The sequence below is a fragment of the Sander lucioperca genome, chromosome 9, assembly GCF_008315115.2.
Source record: "Sander lucioperca isolate FBNREF2018 chromosome 9, SLUC_FBN_1.2, whole genome shotgun sequence".
Lineage (NCBI taxonomy): Eukaryota > Metazoa > Chordata > Actinopteri > Perciformes > Percidae > Sander > Sander lucioperca.
The window spans coordinates 23,023,764-23,044,923 of NC_050181.1; the positions used below are offsets into that span (position 1 = coordinate 23,023,764).

A 21,160-nucleotide genomic window follows, 5' to 3' on the forward strand; every position below is an offset into this window, starting at 1 on the left:
TTTTTTAACAACTTTGTACATCACTGTGGTTTGATGGTTAACACCGCTCCAACAAACACCAGCAAGTAGGAACTGCAGATTCTAACCCAGGTTTGATTCCCAAGTCAGAGCTCGCCATTTTTGTGTGGCGTTTGCATGTACTTACAGATTTTCTATGACTTACTATACTATCACTTTACGACATACTATAACTATTTTTAACATACTTTACCATAACTTTTTTTAGATATACTATACTATGATTTTTTTAACATTCTATACTATGATTTTTTAAACATTCTATACTATGACTTTTTTCGACATACTATACTATGACTTTTGTATTTATTTTTTGACATACTATACTATTACTTTTTTAAGAGTTTTTTTTGACATACTATACCTTGCCTTTTTTCAAGTTTTTTCGAAATACTATACCACTTGTGTAATGTAATATATAATATTATAAAAGTTTAATAATGTAACATCTATGGCTTGGATGTAGAGTACTAGCCTCATAAACTCAAGGTTGGTGGTTTAATCCCAGGCTCTTTTTTCCATGTGTTTGACTTTACCATAACTTTTTTCACTATACTATGATTTTTTTTAACATTTTATACTAAGACTTTTTTCGACATACTATATACTATGACTTTTTATGATTTTTCTTTTTTTACTTTTTTCGAACTTCTAGACTCTGACTTTTTAATGACTTTTTTTTTATATACTGTACTATGAATTTTTATGACTTCTTTTGGACATGCTATACTATGACTTTTTCAAGACTTTTCGACATACTATACTATGACCTTTTTCGACATACTATACTATAACTTTTTTCAACATACTTTACTATGACATTTTTTGAGTTTTTCAACATATTATTCTATGACTTTTTCGACATTTTATACTATGACTAGTCAAGGTTGTGTGCTCAGCCCCCTGCTCTTCACGCTGCTGACCCTCGACTGCTCTCCATCCTTCAGCACGAACCACATTGTGAAGTTTGCGAACGACACAACCGTGGTGGATCTCATCTCCAACAATGATGAGACCTACTACACGAAGATGGTAAGCCAACTGGCCATGTGGTGCAGCGGAAATAACCTCTTCCTGAACATTGACAAGACCAAGGAAGTGGTTATTGATTTCCGGAGAGGCCACACCCAGAAACCCCCACTGACCATCAACGGTGCTGCTGTGGAGAAAGTGAGCAGAGCGGGGGTGCATATCACTGTGTGGTACGGGAGCTGAAATGCCTCCAACCGTAAGACCTTGCAGCGCAAAGTGAAGGTTGCTGGGCAGATCATTGGTATCCCACTCCCCTCCTGGACATCTACCAAACCCGCCATCCAAGCCTGTTCCACCAGACTGGCAAACAGCTTCATTCCCCAGGCTGTCAGGAAGCTCAACACCCTTCTCTCTCCCTCCCCTCCGCCCCCCAAGAACTCTGGACTCTGACTTGACAATTTTCAACATAGTGATAGCTTCTTTTTTTTTTTATCCCTGTTTCATGTCTTCCCTTTTTACTATACCTCTACCTACCTACAGAAAGGGTGCTGAAAGATGGTCCAGACTGTTCGGGCTCCACACCTGGCTGAAACCCCACTGCGCTTCCCTGGGCATTCCCTATGTCGACAACTTCAACTTGTTCTGGGAGAGGCCCAGCCTGCTGAAACATGATGGTCTCCACCCAAACCGACATGGAGCCAGGCTGCTATCTGACAACATAACGACCACACTGAAAGTTAAGTATTGACATTCTGTTGAAAATATCACAGATTCATGCCCCCCAGGTATTGATCCTAATGGCACTTTACAAGTGAATGAATCTGAAAATGTTTTCTGCAGGGTAACATGTAATACTAGTACTATTCCAGTTATAATCAACAATAGACCATACAAAGTGTTGAATCCCCTAAGTAATAAGAAGTTGACTGCAAACATAGTCAATTTAGCATCCAGTTCACGTCAGCCACAGGTAACCAAAAAAGGGGCAATACTTAACAACCTAATTGGAATTACAACTACCACTGCAATGATAGAACAGGATAGGAAAATTAGATGCGGTCTACTAAATATCAGATCTCTGTCTTCTAAAGCAATACTAGTAAACGAATTGATCTATTCTGTCTAACTGAAACCTGGCTGGGCCATGAAGATTATGTCAGTCTAAATGAAGCCACTCCTCCCACTCATATTAATACTCAAATTCCTAGAGGCTCAGGCCGAGGAGGGGGAGTTGCAGCCATATTTGACTCAAACCTGTTAATTAATCCTAAACCTAAACTAAATTATAACTCTTTTGAAAATCGCGTTCTTAACCTTCAGCATTCAACATGGAAAACAGTACAGCCAATTATATTTGTTGTTGTCTACCGAGCACCAGGTCCATATTGTGAATTTTTATCGGAATTCTCAGAGTTTTTATCATGTGTAGTCCTAAAATCAGACAAAGTACTTATTGTAGGTGATTTTAATATCCATGTGGACGTTGACAGCAATAGCCTTAGTACTGCTTTCAACTCACTACTAGACTCAATTGGTTTCAGTCAGAGTGTGCACGAGGCCACGCACTGTTTTAACCACACCCTTGACCTTGTGCTGGCATATGGCATCAAAATTGAAGACGTAATAGTATTCCAGCAAAATCCTTTATTATCAGACCACTTCTTAATAACTTTCGAATTCTTACTACCCGATTATACGAAATTAGATAAAAGCTTCTACGCTAGAAGCCTATCTGACAGTGCTATAGCTAAATTTAAGGAAGATATTCCAACAGCACTAAACTCATTACCGTGCCGTAATATAACAGAGGATCTTTATGTAAACTTTAGTCCCTCTCAAATTGATAATTTCGTAGACGGTGCTACGGCCTGCCTACGGACTACTTTAGACTCTGTTGCTCCCCTTAAAAAGAAGACGATGAAGCAAAGGAAACTAGCACCTTGGTATAACTCCCAAACTCGTAAATTAAAGCAAATCTCGCGCAAACTTGAAAGTAAATGGCGTTCCACCAAACTGGAAGAATCTCGTTTAGACTGGCAAGACAGTCTGAAAACCTATAGGAAGACCCTAAGAAAGGCCAGATCAGACTACTATTCATCACTAATAGAAGAAAATAAGAACAACCCAAGGTTTCTTTTCAGCACTGTAGCCAGGCTGACAGATAGCCACAGCTCTATTGAGCCATCTATTCCTATAGCTCTGAGTAGTGACGACTTCATGAGTTTCTTTAACGATAAAATTATAACAATTAGAGATACTATTCATAACCTCTTTCCCCCAACCTCTAATGGGTCACCTTTAACTGACAGACTGCTAGAAAGAACGACTAGACCTGACATATACTTAGATTGCTTTTATCCTATAAACCCTCAACAATTAATGCTAAAGGTCTCTTCAGCTAAGCCATCTACCTGTCTCTTGGACCCCATCCCAACGAGGCTACTTAAAGAAGCGTTACCCATGGTTAACACTTCATTGCTAGATATGATAAATATGTCTTTATTGACAGGTTATGTACCGCAGTCATTTAAAGTAGCTGTGATAAAACCTCTACTGAAAAAACCCACCCTCGATCCTGAGGTCTTAGCCAACTATAGACCTATATCTAACCTTCCCTTTCTCTCCAAGATCCTTGAGAAAGTAGTCGCTAATCAGTTATGTGATTTTCTACATAGCAATAGCTTATTTGAGGACTTTCAGTCAGGATTTAGAAAGCATCATAGCACAGAGACGGCACTGGTGAAAATCACTAACGATCTTCTAACTGCATCAGACAAAGGACTTGTCTCCGTACTTGTCTTATTAGATCTTAGTGCTGCATTCGATACTATTGACCATACCATCCTCTTACAGAGACTGGAACATTTAGTTGGCATTAAAGGAATCGCACTAAACTGGTTTAAGTCCTACTTCTCTGATCGATCGCAATTTGTTAATGTTAACAATAAACCCTCCAATTACGCTAAAATTAACCATGGCGTTCCTCAAGGCTCAGTGCTTGGACCAATTCTATTCTCCTTATATATGCTTCCTCTAGGCAATATTATTAGGAAACACTCAATTAACTTTCACTGTTATGCGGATGACACCCAATTATATCTGTCAATCAAGCCAGACGAAACCAGCCAGCTAGCTAAACTTCAAGCTTGCATTAAAGATATAAAATCATGGATGGCCTACAATTTCCTGATGTTAAACTCAAACAAAACCGAAGTTATTGTGCTGGGCTCCAAACCCCTACGAACCTCATTAGCCGAAGATATAATTACTCTGGATGGCATTGCCCTGGCCTCCAGTACTACTGTCAGAAATCTAGGAGTTATTTTTGATCAGGATCTATCCTTTAACGCCCATCTAAAACACACCTCTAGAACAGCCTTTTTTCACCTTCGTAACATTGCTAAAATTAGGAACATCCTATCTCAAAACGATGCAGAAAAACTAGTCCATGCATTCGTTACTTCCAGGCTGGACTACTGTAATTCCTTATTATCAGGATGCTCAAATAAGTCCCTTAGGACTCTCCAGCTGATCCAGAATGCTGCAGCGTGTGTTCTGACAAGAACTAAGAAAAGAGATCATATTTCTCCTGTATTAGCTTCTCTCCATTGGCTTCCTGTAAAATCCAGGATTGAATTTAAAATCCTTTTTCTGACCTATAAAGCTCTAAATGGTCAAGCTCCTTCATATCTTGAGGACCTCTTAGTACCTTATTGTCCCACTAGAGCACTACGCTCCCAGAATGCAGAGTTACTTGTGGTTCCTAGAGTCTCTAAAAGTAGAATGGGAGGCAGAGCCTTCAGCTATCAGGCTCCTCTCCTGTGGAACCAGCTCCCAATCTGGGTTCGGGGGGCAGACACCGTCGCTACATTTAAGACTAAACTGAAAACTCTCCTCTTTGATAAAGCTTATAGTTAGGGAGTGAGGAGTTGCAGTGAACGCCTAGACCGGCGGGGCAGGGTGTATAGCTGCAGACACAGCACCCCTGCTTTTCTCTACTTCTCTTTACAGTCATCAGATTTACCTATCGTATAATCAATAATATAGTGCCTCTCCTAGTTATGCTGTTATAATTCTAGACTGCCGAGGAAGTTCCTTCTTATGACACGCTCTTTTCTTTTGTTTCCTTTTATGCACATCCTGTCTCAGAAGTGCTTGTTACTAACCTAGCTCTGGGGAGTTTACTCCCCAGAGTCCTTATGTTTCTTCTTCGCCCAGAACATCGCCTCGGATTAGGGCGACACCAAGACCTGGGTCTTGGGTGCAGCTGTGGCTATGGACCTGCTACACCCTGCTACGCTCTGCGATTCCCTGCAAAGCTCGGCTACGTCCTGCTGCGTCCACCGCGTCCACCCATGCTCTGCTGTGCCACGCTACATCCTGTACCATCATAACCCCAACCGTCAGACACCGCCCACCAAGAGTCTGGGTCTGCCGAGGTTTCTTCCTAAAAGGGAGTTTTTCCTCGCCACTGTCGCAATAGCCTCTGCTAATGCTTGCTCTTGGGGGAACTATTGGAATTGTTGGGGCTTTATAGAGTGTGGTCTAGACCTACTCTATCTGTAAAGTGTCTCGAGATAACTCTTGTTATGATTTGATACTATAAATAAAATTGAATTGAATTGAATTGAATTATACTATTATATACTATACTATGACTTTTTTCGACATTCTATATTATGACTTTTGTATCGCTTTTTTTTCGAAATACTATACTATGACGTTTTTCAATATACTATACCATTACTTTTTTCGACATATATGACATTTTTCAAAATACTATACTATATCTTTTTCGACAAACTATTTAATGACTTTTTGACATGCTATACTATGATTTTTTTTTAAACCCTAAAATATTCCACTTTTGTTTTAAACATAATTGGTTTTGTTCAACATTGCAATGAAATTCATACTAATAAAAACCATTCCCACTTTTCCAACTATTCTTACTACTTCACCTTCTTCTTACGCAATTACACCAGCAATCCAGTTTAGCTTTAGCAATTTAGCTTTTCAGCATTCACAAGCATTTTCTGCAGGAAATGCATTTTCTAGTTATTATAATTATATTTATTTATTCTTATTTCTGAGGATTTCTGATATGCTCTGCATATCAGGGTCAGTATCTCTGTATCTCTCTCTCTCTTTATCTGATACAATACATGTATTGTTTATTGTCCCCGCTAAACAAACTGTTATTATATTATATTATGTATTTGATAAAATAATAGTGCCATGCAGAAACCTTCCCAACCAGAAGACTGTATAGAGCAAGATTAGGGGATTAGCCTGCTATCTGAGTCTTAACCCTCCTGTTGTCTTCGGGTCAAATTTGACCCATTTTCAAAAAGTTTATGCATCACAAATTTGGGTTTCTTTCAACCAAATGGTCAAAGAAAATAACATGGATGGTTCCATACAAAGTACACTCTTCATTGAATTTGGGTGTTGTATGTTATAGCATTTAAAAAAAAAAAAAAAAAGACAAAAGAACGTTGAAAAAAGTGACAAAAATGTCAGAAAAAGCTTAAAAACCTGGAAGCAAAAAATGTACAAAAACATAAAAAAGTGACAAAAACTTGGAAAAAAGTGACAAAAAATGGACAAAACATCAGAAAAGTGACAAAAACGTCAGAAAAAGTGTCGAAAACAAAAAAAGAAACGTTGAAAAAAAAAAAAAAAAAGGTTTTAATTTAAACGACGGGAAGACAACACAAGGGTTAAACATTGGTCACAGGTCACAAATTATTTAAGAGAATCCCAGAGGAATTACTTAGGAACGCTACCTCAACATTCACAAATACATGTTGATTTTTTTTTTTTTTTTGCATAGAAGCTTGTAACATGGGAAAACATGGGATTCAACAAGCCATTCAGATATGGCTTCCCTTCCTATGTCACATACAGGCGCATTAGAATATACCGCCTCCCATTTGGGTTCATTCTTGTATTTTGTCATTCTACTAGAACATACTCATACTATCTGTCTGAATATACATGCAGTCACCCTCTGTCTCTTTAAGGCCCCCTCCTGAAATAGGCCCAGCCTGCTCTGATTGGTTTGCAATATTTGCAAAAGCAGTTCTCAAGCCATGGGTGGAGATACCTGAAGATTAGCATAATATGTTTTCTTATTACACTTTATATATCACTTATCTTTTTATATATATGCTATAATCCAGTGTGTGGACACTCTTCAAACTGGTATATTTTGCCTGGCATATTGGATGAGATGTGTATTAAGTGACCACCTTATATCTCCACACTACTATTTTCAATCTTCATTAAGCCACCTAACTTGAGCAGAAGCACTACCAGCACAAACAACTGTGATCATACATTTAATAAAATAAACAGCAGAAAGGAATTTGCATGAAACATCTTAATAAAATAGATTTATTAAACAGGTTGAAGTGAACCTCAACATTTAAAAGTGCAACGTTTATACTGTATATTGACATAATTTAAAAATACAAGTTAGATCATCTCAGAACTAAAAACATAAATATTGAAAAAGGCAACCAGTACACAGAAGGAAAGCATCCAGTTAGACATCACGTAAAAACACACTTGGTCTCACAAAGGCTTCTTTAAAAATAAAAAAAAAGAATCAGAGTTGGCAGTGATACCTTGACGACCATTTGTTGAACCACAATATGTACATAATCATATATGCAAACAATAAAGTGATAGATCAGTATTTGTACAGATATGATCAATATTACAGTGAGAAGATACTTTGTGAGCGGACACTGATGGTTGTATGAGCACTCATGAACGGCTCCCTTTCAGCCTGTTCCCTGGCACAAATATACAAATCAGACTGAAGTGCATAACAAGTTTTTTCTACACTGATCATTTACTTTAATCTTATTTACTTAAATTCAACTTTTCTGCTGATCATCATTTCTATTTATTATTTCCCTACATGTCAGTTCTACTGTGTTGTACCCTCCCCAGTAGAACTGATAACACGACATGTGGCATGTGTGTTGATAATATTTGAAAATGCAAGTATCGGTGGGAAAGATTTCGATAATAAGGATGAATACATGAATATCAGGATACAATGTACTGTTTTTCCCAAAACTGTATATGCGTTACAATTAGAAGAAAAAAAAAAAAGGATAATATTTGTAATGTGCTTCTACTGAAGGTTTGAGGCAACCCATCGATTTTATTGAAACTGACCCTATGTTTCAGTAGAACTACATCTACAAAAAAATCTGGCTCCTCTGGCTCCACCTAAAGCCTGTAGTGTGATTTGCAAAAATCCACGGGGGGGGGGGGGGCTAACTGCATGTCAATCACTGCTCATGCACACGCATTCATTCTCCCTTGTGGGGGAGGGGCTTAGGAAACTGTTTTGGGCTTTAGCAGAAAGGAGGGAGGGATTTTTTTCAAATGTTTTTCAAACTAGAGTCCTGGATCTTCACAATCCTACCTACAGCACCTTTAAGACCACTTTACTTCTGTCTTTGACTCTGAACTGAACTTTCAAGGCATCAAATCTCCTTCTCTGAAAACAGCTTAATTCATGCCTTGTGGCCTGAGGGACAGCACATACTATTTTACTTTCTTCACATTAGTTGCTGAATTTATTTTAAATGTATTTTACTACTTTGTACCTGCCTGCTTGAAAGGCTTTTAATGTATGTATCTTAGAGTTCTTCCAAAGTGAAAGGCTTTGGTGAGACAGTTTTGAGCTCTCGTCTCTGAGCTGCTGGAACAGCCTGACAGAGGATTGGAGGAGAGCTGAACGCGTTGATATCTTCAAACAAACATTTAAAGCCCTGGCTTCTGCTCAAAGGCTGAAACAGTCATTAATGGCTTTCATCTATTTCGTCTGTTTCAATAATTTTGTTTTATTTTGAATACATTTTGAACTCACATCTCTGCTTATTTTAATTTTTGTGTGTGCATACACGTCTCCTTTTCCTAAATATAGTGCTTCTAGGTAGGGCTGGGAGATATGGAGAAAATCAAATACCACGATATTTTTGACCAAATACCTCGATATCGATATTGCAAAGATATTGTAGGGTTGACAATTATTGCTTTCCCAAAATATTTACACAATGAGGTTTGTGATAAATAATCATCAGTAATGTGAATATAATAACAGAACAGCTGGAACAGTCTGGTAAATTCAGAAAATGACATAACTTTACTGTAAAGACAACACTTATGCCATATTACGATATTACAGTATCCAAAATCTAAGATGATATCTAGTCACATATCACAATATGGATATAAAATCGATATATTGCCCAGCCCTAATTCTAGTCTTATTTCAGCCTTGGTTTGTCAGTTACCTGTGAAGTGTGACTGACTGATAAAAGGCACCAACTGCATCTGTTCACCTACCAGATCTCTTTGGCATTTTCAGTCAACACACAAAGTCCACTGCTATTTGTAGGGCTACAAATAATGATTCATTTAATTCATTAATCTAGTGGTTTCCAAACTTTTTCTGCCGGGCCCCCCTCGTAGATAAAAATATACATACTACATATTTTCTTGTCATTGTTTTAGTAGTTGTGGCGTTTGGTGTAGGGCTAGACTCAACTATTCGGATTTTTATTCATTGGGAAGTTATTAGTTGATTTTCAATTTTGGGATTAAAATATTTTTTTTTTCTTTAATAGTGTAAAATCCGAATCCTCACAAAATGAAAAATTCCCTGTGGTTTTTGTCGGGATTAAGCAGCTAAACGTCTGCTAGCCGCTAGCTAATTTACGCAACGCTATTCCGTCCATCTCAGCCGAGAACAGAGAAATGCTGAATTATAACCCGAGCAGTCGGCTGTTTAGAGATCCGTGTGGTTATCCAGCAGCAGCCTGGTGTCGTTCGGGCAATTTAATGAAGGTAGAAATAGTACGGACGTCCGTAATGCCACTGCGCTCTGGTGAGGTGTGGCACTGGCTGGCTGAGTCCTGATCAGAAGCTTTGAATATTCGCTACTGATTAGTAACAAAGCCTCGAAGCACAAAAAAACGGTATTCGGGACAGCCCTAGTTTGGTGTAGATTAATCGCCAGTCTTTTCACAAACGTGTCCGTGCTTTGCTAGCAGTGCAGCAGAACCATGCATTATTTATTTATATTTAGCGTCATCTTGCCCCCCTTTCTGTTTCAGTTTGGGAGCCACTGGATTACTCAACTGAATTTTTTCTTTCGATTCATTGATTAATTGTTTGTCAAACAATAGTGTGAAAAAACCTCACATGTTCCTGAAGCACAAGGTAATGGCCTCAAATATCTTGTTTTAACAGTCCGATATTTCACACATCCGGTTTACAATGATATAAAACAGAGAAAAGCAGCAAAATCCTCAGTTACTGCAATCGTTGTTGATTCATTTTCAGTTGATCAACTAATGGTTTCAGAACAAGACGGTTGCTCTAGCTTCTGAGCCAACGGAAACCCGTTTCAGGAAAATCTAAATATTAAAAAAGGTATTCCAATTGGAAGCAAGCGAAATGAGATGGTCTGACACGGACAGCACCAGGGGAACTCAGGTCCTTACAGACTGTAGAGTCTGGATTTACACTTGGATATTTCAGTTAACAGTGGACGGTTCACTAAAAAAGAAAAAGAAAAAAAAAAAAAACTCTTTTGGTTCATTTTGAAGCCTATTTATATTGGAAATATAAACAAATATTTGTGCAAAATGGACTAATATAATATCAACACCTTACAGTATAATGTAATGTTATACAACATAATCTACAGCTTTACAAATTACCAAGAGATGAATCAACACCTCTGTAACAGTACCAGGCGTTCTAGTTATTTTATCCAGATGCTGACTATGTACATGTAGGCCTACAAAACTACCTTAAGGTAGTGACACACCAAAAAGATGGCCGACCGTCGGCAGAAAAGCCAGTCGGACTGATCAGTCGGGTCCCTGAGGTCCCAAAAAGTGCCTCAGAACACACTGAAGAGACGCCGACTTGAGCGTACACTCTGCGCGTGCGCGAAACGTAATACGTCTCCATAGCAGCAGGCAGCGCTGCTCTGTATTGTCATGGCGGCTTGTTCAGAATACGATCTCATATTGTACTAAAATAGTTCACCAAAACATGTTTCTGAAAACATTTTAAGCGAGAAATAGGCCATGCAGTTTCTGAATCTGTCTTCATTTCAGATTGACAAAGGTCAGTTTAAAAGATTTTCGTCAGATTTTGAGCGGCTCATCCGCTCGCCGTTTCCGGGCGAGTCCCGACTGCCCTGTCTCCGACTGAACATGTCAGGTCGGCCAAAATGAAGGCCGACGGTTCCTCCGACGGACGACGGCACGGAATACACCGAACGGACTCGAGTCACTGACCTCGCCAGACGGTCCGACGGACGATTATCGGCTCTGTGTATCTCCTCTCTTAGAGAACTTCTTAGTCACTCAGAAGGACCTTATCCAGACTCGCTCTACTGACTGGCTTTTGCTTCATGTTTGTCAAGATCGGTATGAACTCGGAAAAACTGCTTTTAACTTCAGTGTACCCGACTCCTGGAACAAATTACAGCACTTTCTTAAAATCAAGTCATTTGTGCCTTTTGGACAATTAAGAACTCTGATTTTAAACCTCCAAACTTCTACTTGTACTTGCTTTACATAATTGTACTTCATTTTAGATCCTAATCATCCTAATTTATTTATCAAATTATTTCTCCAATTCAGAAAGTTTTAGTAGCTTACTGTTGTTCTTATGATGGTGTCGCTTCTTTTCTGTGTTGTTGTTTTTTTTCTTGTTTTTTCTTTCTTTGTTTTTGTGATAGACTCGATTTAAAGCTTTAGTGCGTAACCTTTTGATATTAATGAACGTCCGTTACATTCAAGCCATTGCCAAACGAGTTGATACAAATCTAATTAAGACTATCAGCTCCACACAGCTCTCTCTGTGTTTCTCAGTATGGCTATGTTCAGAAGATTGGTGTCGTCCGGTGACTTTCCTGCGCAAAAACTCAGGTGAAGATAATGTCCTCCGTGTCCTCCTCGGCTACTAACAACTGCGTGGAGGAAGCGCGGTCTTGAAAGGCTTGTATCATGTGGACACGCCGACAGTGTTGTCATTACTTAGAATTCCTCATGGGGGAGACTGAAACTACGCACTATAGCTTTAATTGTAAACGAGCACCGCGCCGCTCCTCAATGATCTCTCGAGTATAAATAAAGGATGAATGAATGAATGACCATAAAGGCAAAAAGTATTTGGACACCACATCTGCCTGTTGCTGGCAGTTTACAGTACTAAGATTAGTCAGTTAAAAAGGTACTATAGTAAGAGAACTAAGTTTAGTGAAAGGACTAAAACTGTTTACATAACTGGGACGTTCATTACTGAGGGCCGACGCACTTTTACAGGTTCATTAGGTAACATGCTTTGTTGTTGCATGCATGTTGTTTTGTTGTAAGTAATTTTGGGGTACAATTTGGTTTTGATGAATTCTACAAGCAGCAAAACCACATGCATGCAATCGGCCAGTTCCAAACGGGCACTGTACTAGCATCATTAAAAGACTTAAAGACAATCTGAACACAAGAAATTTGATATTGTACACGTGTGTATTAAAAAAATTATTATCTTTGAATTCATCGTTTTTTTGAGGTGTGATTATTGTCGAGTCCAATATCACAACTTCAGGAAGTATATCTTTAAAGAGTTCATCAGATAAAAAAGGGAGTCAATGCACACATGGAAACAAATCAGAAACGTGCGATACAAACAACATGTATGTAACAAAAGGGAGCTCAGCAGCTGCAGTCGGTGTTGTTTGGAAGCGGTGAAGAAAGCTGTGCAAATGTTCCAACATGCTAGGCCAACCAAACCTGTGCACACTGTAACCATCTGAGCCAATGGGACGCCTTGTTTTGCTCACATACTGGGTAGTCTGTCTCTGTTGCTGAACTGCTGCTGTGTTAGTGGTCTTTGTGTTTGGTGTGAAATCTCTCCAACAAGGCTCTCAGGATGTTCCCTGGGATCTGCTGGTGCTGGTCTATCAGAGACTGAACTGCCTGCTGCACCTGCGGAGCGACAGCACTGCGTATGAACAAACAGCTCACAGTGTTACAAACATCCCGCAGGACGCCCCGCAAAACCTTACCACATTTAGAAGAGTGGTGATAGGACCCTTCAAAATGGTAAGTTACACTGGCAACTCATGGTAGCTGCCACTGTGCGGACCAATATTTTTTCCTACGTTACACCTGTGAGACTTTAAACTATGTAACATAAAATCAACAATGTCATTATTACGACAAATACCACGGTATTTAAAAAATACAGGAATGGATTTTCAAACCAAATGGACTGTTGTGTTAAAAAAAAAAAAAGAGAGCAGGCAAGCAAGAAAGAAAGCAAAGAAGAAAGCAAGAACGAAAAAGAAAGCTCTCCCAGCAGCTTTTACCTTCTCTGCCAGCTCTGCAGCGTTTACGTTGGGGTCATATGGGATGGGATCACCGAGGAAGGTGCGGAACTTCACAGGAAATCCACCATAAACAGGAGCAACAGGGAGGCGAAACCTCTCGTACATCCAGCGGAAAAATCCTGAATAAAAAGAGTCAGAGAGAGAGAGAGCACGTTACATGGAGACATTTAGAGAGGACTGAGATAAAACTGTAGACCCGCAGTCAAATTTAACATTAGATATAAGAGTCTCTCTCTCTCTCTCGCTCTCTCTGTGCATTCCATTTGTACTTGGAAGTCGGAACTTCTGAGTTCTAAGTCGGAAACACGCCCCCTGAAGTCCGATTTCCGACTTGGGAAGTCGGAGAACCTCACAGTACCCCGAGCAAGCCGCCCTCGGAATCCAACATGGCCGCTCCGTGCATCAACAGCAGTGAAAGCTGTAGTAATATACAGTTTATTAGCACTTCCGTCTTATTTGTGTCTCATTAAATCCGTCGTACACACAGTAGTGTCCATCTTCTCTCTGTGGACATATTGTTACGCTGTTTGTATGCACACAAAAAACAGCTAATGCGCTGTTATCAACTAGTATTGCTAACAATGGCTAACCTGGATAGAGCAAATCCCACTGTGAAATCTGACTTGTTTTACTCGAAACACAGTCAACTCGAGTGTGACGTAATTCCCAGCTCCCGCTTCCGAGGTAAATGGAATGCACATCTGCCTCTCGTCCCTTCGCGGACAAACAGCTGATCACGGTGCATTGTGTGTTCTGTCAGTCTCCGCTCCGTCTCAATACTGGGAGGGACACTTTTTAAAAAGACAGCTTTATACTGCCATGTGCCTGAATTTGCTGATTAACCAGTCATTGGGGAGGATGACGCAGTCATCTACCTACAGCACAGATCCCTCTCACACCTTAAGAACATTGGGAGCACTGTGAAGGTAATGTTTTTTTACTTTTCTTTCCTTCATTACAATACAGCCATCAGTGCTAGAAGGAGCAGGAGTAGACTGCCATCTAGTCTATATCCACAACGTTCCACTTCCGGGATTGCTCCGGTGCTGCCGGATATTCCGCCGGATGCACCTCTTTACGGCTGGATGTCCGTTACCTTCCGCTTTCTTTGTGTTGACATTTTAAACTCCGGTGGATTTCTGAGGACTATGGTTAACTGCTCTTCAGATCTCTGCAGGGTAAATCCAGACAGCTAGCTAGACTATCTGTCCAATCTGAGTTTTCTGTTGCACGACTAAAACAACTTTTGAACGTACACATGTTCCACCAAAACAAGTTCCTTCCCGAGGCTATTTTCCAACGGCACCTTGGCTCCGTCCAGCGCTTAGCACCGCCCAAGACGATTGTGATTGGTTTAAAGAAATGCCAATAAATCAGAGCACGTTTTTCTCCCATCCCGGAATGCTGTGTGGACTAGCCAGACCCTCCTCCGCAGCGTTGTAGAGGAAGGTCTGGCAAAGCGAGACTAACTGCCACCCGACTGTGTGGACCATTGACTATCTCACCAACAGACCACAGTATGCGAGGCTTCAGGACTGTGTGTCTGATGTTCTGGTTTGCAGCAGGGGGCCCCCGAAGGGTACGGTTCTCTCTTCTTTGCTGTTTACCATGTACACATCAGATTTCAGACATAACACGGGCAACTGTCACCTCCAGAAGTTCTCTGATGATACAGCCATCGTTGGATGTGTATCAGAAGGGAACAAACGGGTATACGGGGAGGTCATCGAGGACTGTGTCGACCGGTGCGAGTTCAAACCACCTTCACCTAAACGACAGCAAGACAAAGGAGATGGTGATAGACTTCCACAGGAAGACCCCCCCACCGGACTAAACCGGTGAACATCCAGGGATTAGATATCGAGAGGGTGGGAGCGTACAGATACCTGGGCGTTCATCTCAACATTAAACTGGACTGGCCAGACAACATGGGTGTCCTGTATAAAAAGGGCCAAACTCGTCTTCATTTGCTGAGGAGACTGAGGTTCTTTGGAATGTGCAGGACATCTTTATAGAGCCCCTAATATGCTTGTTTTGGATTTTCCTGTCCTTTAGTGTGTTTTAGTGCACCTGAGACGTGCGTGTCACACAGGCAGTGTGCAAGCTCTAACCTGTTAACATGGGAGCCGAAATAAAAAAATTAAAAATGCCACGCATCCAGTGTGTAGCCGGCCTTAGTAATGTCACTTATTTGAGAATGCCAGCCCCGTTTTTCATGTGCGCTGGCCATAGGTGCTGCCTGAGCAAGCACAGCCAGCCCAAAGGCTCGTTTGAATTTGGTTGACCAATCACAACAGAGTGGGGCAGCTGACCAATCAGAGCAGAATGGGCTTTTTGGTAAGATGGGCCAAGAGCTCAGACAGAGGAGCAGCAGCAGTGTGTGTGTGTGTGTGTGTGTGTGTGTCTCCTTTGTGAACTTCAAGGTGTGTGTCCATCAGTGATTTTAACTTTCTTCTACACTTACTGAGTGTTCCCAGAGATCTGAAGCCTTCCCTCAGATTCTGAGTAAACATCGGAATTATTGGCTGAAAGAAAAGAGAGCAAGAGAAAGAGAGGATTAGAGACGGCTTTCTACAGTGCAGAATTCACGTGAAAGGAACTAATAAAACGGATGTGTGTCTTGTTAATATGTGAAAATAAAAAAATCATTTGACACATGAACAATGTTAATGCATGTCCTGTGCAAAGAGGAAAAACAATAAATAATAGAAATTCTACATCCAATAATGTACATTTTCGTAAAGATTTACAGAAGGGGATAGACCATGCATCCCAAAAAAATGTAAACATGTATGAATTGTATGCATGCTGTATCTGCAAGTGTATTGGGACACACTGTAATGTAACATTAATTGGAATTTATAATGTGAATGTAATCTACAATGTCATGCAGTCAAAGCTAAACTTTAACAAAAGCACGGACAGTGAGTAGATTTTAGGAACAACAACGCACCACTTGAGCGTCGATGGCGACCTGGGCGAAGCCTTTGCGTTTGCCCCAGAGAAGAGGGTAGGTCTCATCACTGAACAGAGCCTCCCGCACTCCTCCTGGAGAAATCCCCAACAGGTGACCATTCCTCAGAGCCCGCACACACTCTTCCTGAGGACCGTGGATCACACTGAACACCTCCAACAGTAACTTGAAACCTGGAGGGTACAGTTACACATAGTCAGACTCTAGTTTTGTTAGGGCTGCGCACTAAATATATTTTTTTAATCGCCATCGCGATATCAACTGGAGCAATAAACACATTGCGAAAGAAACTCCAAGATTGTTTGTGTTAGTTGCAAGAAAATACCAGTAGGAAACTGCACTGTCACTGTTTTTTTAGTGGTGCCTTTTATATTCAATTCAATGTTCAATTAGTTCATTAAAAGAATGTTGGAAATAATTTCCTTTCATTGGTTTTAAATTCAACGAGCAATTTGTTTGTATTTTAGCAGAATACTGAATGCAGCACAAATGCAGAACTGAGCACACTTTAACATCTGTTTATTTATCGCAAGTAATATCGTTATCGCGATATTCAACAATATTATCGCATATTTTGCTCATATCGTGCAGCCCCAATTTTTGTATTTGGTGGAGTGATGTTTATTCCCTCTATTTAATTTTTTTTATTTCCATTACAACATAAAACCTTGACCAACTGCCATGCTTCGCTTGTTTGCAAGCCATGATGTCTCTCTCTTTCTCATGGGCGGGCCAAATTCTCTGGGCAGCTGTGGGCGTCGGGCAAAGCAGAGAAAGGGGAGGTAAACTTTCCCCTTATGACGTCATAAGGAGGAGATTCCAGATTGGCCCATCTGAGCTTTCATTTTCTCTAAGGGCGCTGACACACAGAGACGATTATCGGCCGTCGGACCGTCTGGCGAGGTCAGTGACTCGAGTCCGTTCGGTGTATTCCGTGCCGTCGTCCGTCGGAGGAACCGTCGGCCTTCATTTTGGCCGACCTGACACGTTCAGTCGGAGACAGGGCAGTCGGGACTCACCCGGAAATGGCGAGCAGATGAGCCGCTCAAAATCTGACGAAAATCTTTTAAACTGACCTTTGTTGATCTGAAATGAAGACAGATTCAGAAACTGCACGGCCTATTTCTCGCTTAAAATGTTTTCAGAAACACGTTTCGGTGAACTATTTTAGTCCAATATGAGATCGTATTCTGAACAAGCCGCCATGACAGTCTGGCTGTGAATTTCCGGAGAAAAAAGACCCATGTGACGCGTTCGTCCAATCAGCTGCCGGTTTTCATTTTCTGGGAAACAATTCAGAGCAGCGCCGCCTGTTGCTATGGAGATGTATTACGTTTCGCGCACGCGCAGAACGTATGCTCAAGTCGGCGTCGCCTCAGTGTGTTTTGAGGCATTTTTTTGGATCTCAGGGACCCGACTGATCAGTCCGTCTAGCCACTGGGGGACCATAGAAAGGCTGGGGGAATTCATATTAAAGTGGCCATATTATGCTCATTTATAGGTTCATAATTGTAACTTGAGGTTGTATCAGAATAGGTTTACATGGTTTAATTTCCAAAAAACACCATATTTTTGTTCTACTGCACATTGCTGCAGCTCCTCCTTTCACACGCTGTCACGTTTCTGTTTTAGCTACAGAGTGAGACCTCTTAACTTCTGTAACACCTTTGTTGTCAGTCGCACATGCGCAGTAGCTAGGTAAGGATTACATGAGCTAGCTCCAACTTCGGCCTGTACAAGGCAGGATTAGCCAGGAGACTTCTTCTAAACGAGGGCGCACTTCCAACTTTGCGTGGAATACCTGTAGAACAGGGACATGTAAGTAGTTCTATACAATTTATTTATTATTATTATGTTGTAGCAGTGTTTTGCCATTGAGAACGAGCTAGCATGTTAGCGCTAGCATGCTAACGGTTAGCCCCCTAGGCCACTCGTCTCGGCTAGTGACGTAGAAAGCCGTGCAGATTTTGAACAGCTCACCCGGAGACTGAAAGGAGGACACATTCAGAAACCGTATCTCACTCAAAACAGCATGGATGTTTGTTTGTTTTTAAAGTTTGTATGCGTGTGGAAGTACGAGAGACACAAAATAACACCCCAAATCCCAGAAAAAGTGATTTTTTCATAATATGGGCACTTTAATGTTAAAAATCCTCATAAAAGTGAAATTTTCATGCCATGGGACCTTTAAAACAACCAAATGAAAAGTAAACAAAAACATAGACTGCACATATAATGAGATCAGCAGTACTTGTGGAGGTTAGTAGTGCATGCATTCATGTGTGTGTGTGTAGTACCTGGGACCTTAAAGAGGAAGTAGTCAGCTACAGAGTGACAGGGCCGTCCCTTCTGAATGATAACATTGGCCAGAAAGTAATAGTAGTCAATGGGAATGGCTCCATGATAGTACACTATCAGTGCTGGTCCTTTGTCAGGGATCTTCTCCATCCCATGGATCTCATAACCTGGTACACGGGTCAGAGCACATGGCGCATACATGTTAATACATTAGAAATGCACTGTGCAAAGTACTGTGGCCCTAGGAACACATGCAAACACATGCAAATAGACAAAACACAAGCAAATGAGGAAAGCATATTCACTAATTTGACAACACATGTTTAACATTTAAAAGCTGCAGTGAGAAAACAAAGACATACACAAAACACAACCAAAAACCCAAACTCATTTAAACAATGCAACAAAAACCAATACAAATAACTCTGTATTATTATATACAATAAAACAGGATGCACATTATGATGGAGTGTATTTTCAAGGGGGGAAAATAATGTGAAAGGAAAACATGATTCATATTTTTGAAGCGTGTTTCTGTATTTGGTTATGTTTTCTATTCATCTGTTTTTATGTTCACATAAAATTTTTCACAAAAACATTTTGTCGATGTCTGTCGTCATTCATTGTCCTGCATTTTAAATGCTGTGTGGGGAAGCCAAAGGCAATTTTCTACATTGTGGACAACTAACTAACTAACTAACTAACTATTCATATAAAAACGAGCAAGCACAGAAACTATAAGGTATATATATATATATATATGGCTCAGGGACAAAAACAGCAAGAGGAAGCTGCAAGTAAATACACATCAGAGGTTTATTTGGGCATTCTCACAGGTCAGTGCCCCGAAACTGTAACAAACTGAAAAAAATACTACATTGATGAACACAAACAACACATTTCTACGGCAAGGCTTGTGTACAGTATATGGCAAAAGACGTATTACTTACTGCACATGTACTATCTATCTATCTCTCTCTGGCCACGCAGCATTTTTTTCCACATAAGCCTTCCTCAGAATGTTTCTTTCTTTCTCTTTCTTCTTTCTCCTTTTGATTTTCTTTTATGGTGTTAACAGTTTTATAAATGCTTTCTATAGGGACACAATCTAAAAAGATGAAACAAATATTCAATAAAAGAAGCCCGTGGTGTCTTACCATGCCATATGGCTCCGTGTCCGTCCCACAGAGTCGCCAGGGTCTTCCTGGCTCCATCCCACAGGTTGTTGCAGTAAGCTTCCCTCAGCTGATTCTTCCTCTGTTAGAAGGAAACATCAGACAAGATATGGTTTGGAGTGACTCAAGGACAAGACAGGACAGGACAACAGCAACACATTTTTTGACAACCTGGGGGCTGTTTCACAAAAGCAGAATTTATAAATCCAGGATAACCGGTAAAGCGAGGCTTGACCTAGTCTAATCAGTGCATCCTGGCTTGGTGCGTTTCACGAAGGCCAAGCCAGGATGAGGAGGAGCGACTAGGTCAAGCCAGGCTGAAGTAATTCGGATAGATGCGCGTTCACGGCTTTCTCAGGAAATTTACCATGAAGATCAATTTTCTACAATGCTAGAATTTGATGCGTAAATACATGGTTTCTCCCTCTCTCTCATGGGCTAAAATATAAATTACCTAAGTCATATTAACTTCCACTGCTCGCTTTTAATGCAAAGTGTACAACTGTTTGTTTTTGCAAATGAGTGACTCATTGAATGGTTTCAGTTAAGCGCAGTAGTTCGTAAATGTATATTTTTAGACTATCATTCAGTCAGTCTGCTATTATCTGCCACGCTTTTTTAATTTTTTTTTTTTTTTTTTTTTTTTTTTACAGAGGCCAAGTTACCTTCTTTACATATTATATGCTTTGCTCCCTCGTATATATGGACATAGAAAAGAAAGACACTGAAGAAATTGGACTCTAAAATCTAGAAACTATAAAGATAAGTTATACATTCCATGCACACTGTAAACATGAATGTAACAGTATATTAATCAGTTATTTCCCCCAAGCTAAATATAAGGTCAAAAGCCATTGAATTATGTTATGTTACATGAATGGAGTAGCCTACAACACTATAGTTACTGGTCCAGTGAACTAAGTCTATAATTTGGGAGGATTGTACAATAAGGATATGTTCTTTAAATTGTACAATTCTCCCAAATTATAATCCCAGTTTACTTGACAACACAAATTGTGTGCTAAGAATGCCAAATAAAATGCACATGGAAGAGGAACAAACATGATCCTTTATTGTTAAAGAATAAAATGTATCAACTAAAATAATTTCAGGTGCATTGGTCCACTATAGAAACACACATGTACAGCATTTCATGTATTGTCCTTAGTAACAGGCTTCATTTAAAACACATTGGCAACTTCATTAGCCTTTTCTAATTATGTCAACTGCTGTAATATATTCATCAAACTTCTAACATCAATATGTGAACAGCAGTTTTCATACAGC

The 21,160-nt window shown here is 40.1% G+C and overlaps 1 protein-coding gene across 3 annotated transcripts in view; it reads right to left on the reverse strand.

The window, feature by feature from the left end:
* Nucleotides 1–12,604: 12,604 nt before the first annotated feature.
* The window catches only part of tmem68 (transmembrane protein 68), a 12,915-nt gene continuing 4,359 nt past the window's right edge, over nt 12,605–21,160 (reverse strand). For 2 of the 3 annotated variants that reach the window (XM_031291059.2, XM_031291058.2), the window contains exons 4-9: nt 19,856–19,955; nt 18,698–18,865; nt 16,380–16,573; nt 15,891–15,951; nt 13,406–13,545; nt 12,605–13,022 (exon numbers count right to left, since the gene is read on the reverse strand). In XM_031291059.2, the coding sequence (XP_031146919.1) occupies nt 12,918–13,022; nt 13,406–13,545; nt 15,891–15,951; nt 16,380–16,573; nt 18,698–18,865; nt 19,856–19,955 (768 nt within the window). In that variant the 3' untranslated portion in view covers nt 12,605–12,917. Of the gene's footprint in view, nt 13,023–13,405; nt 13,546–15,057; nt 15,195–15,890; nt 15,952–16,379; nt 16,574–18,697; nt 18,866–19,855; nt 19,956–21,160 lie in introns of those variants that run through there. The other variant, XM_031291060.2, reaches the window with a different exon arrangement.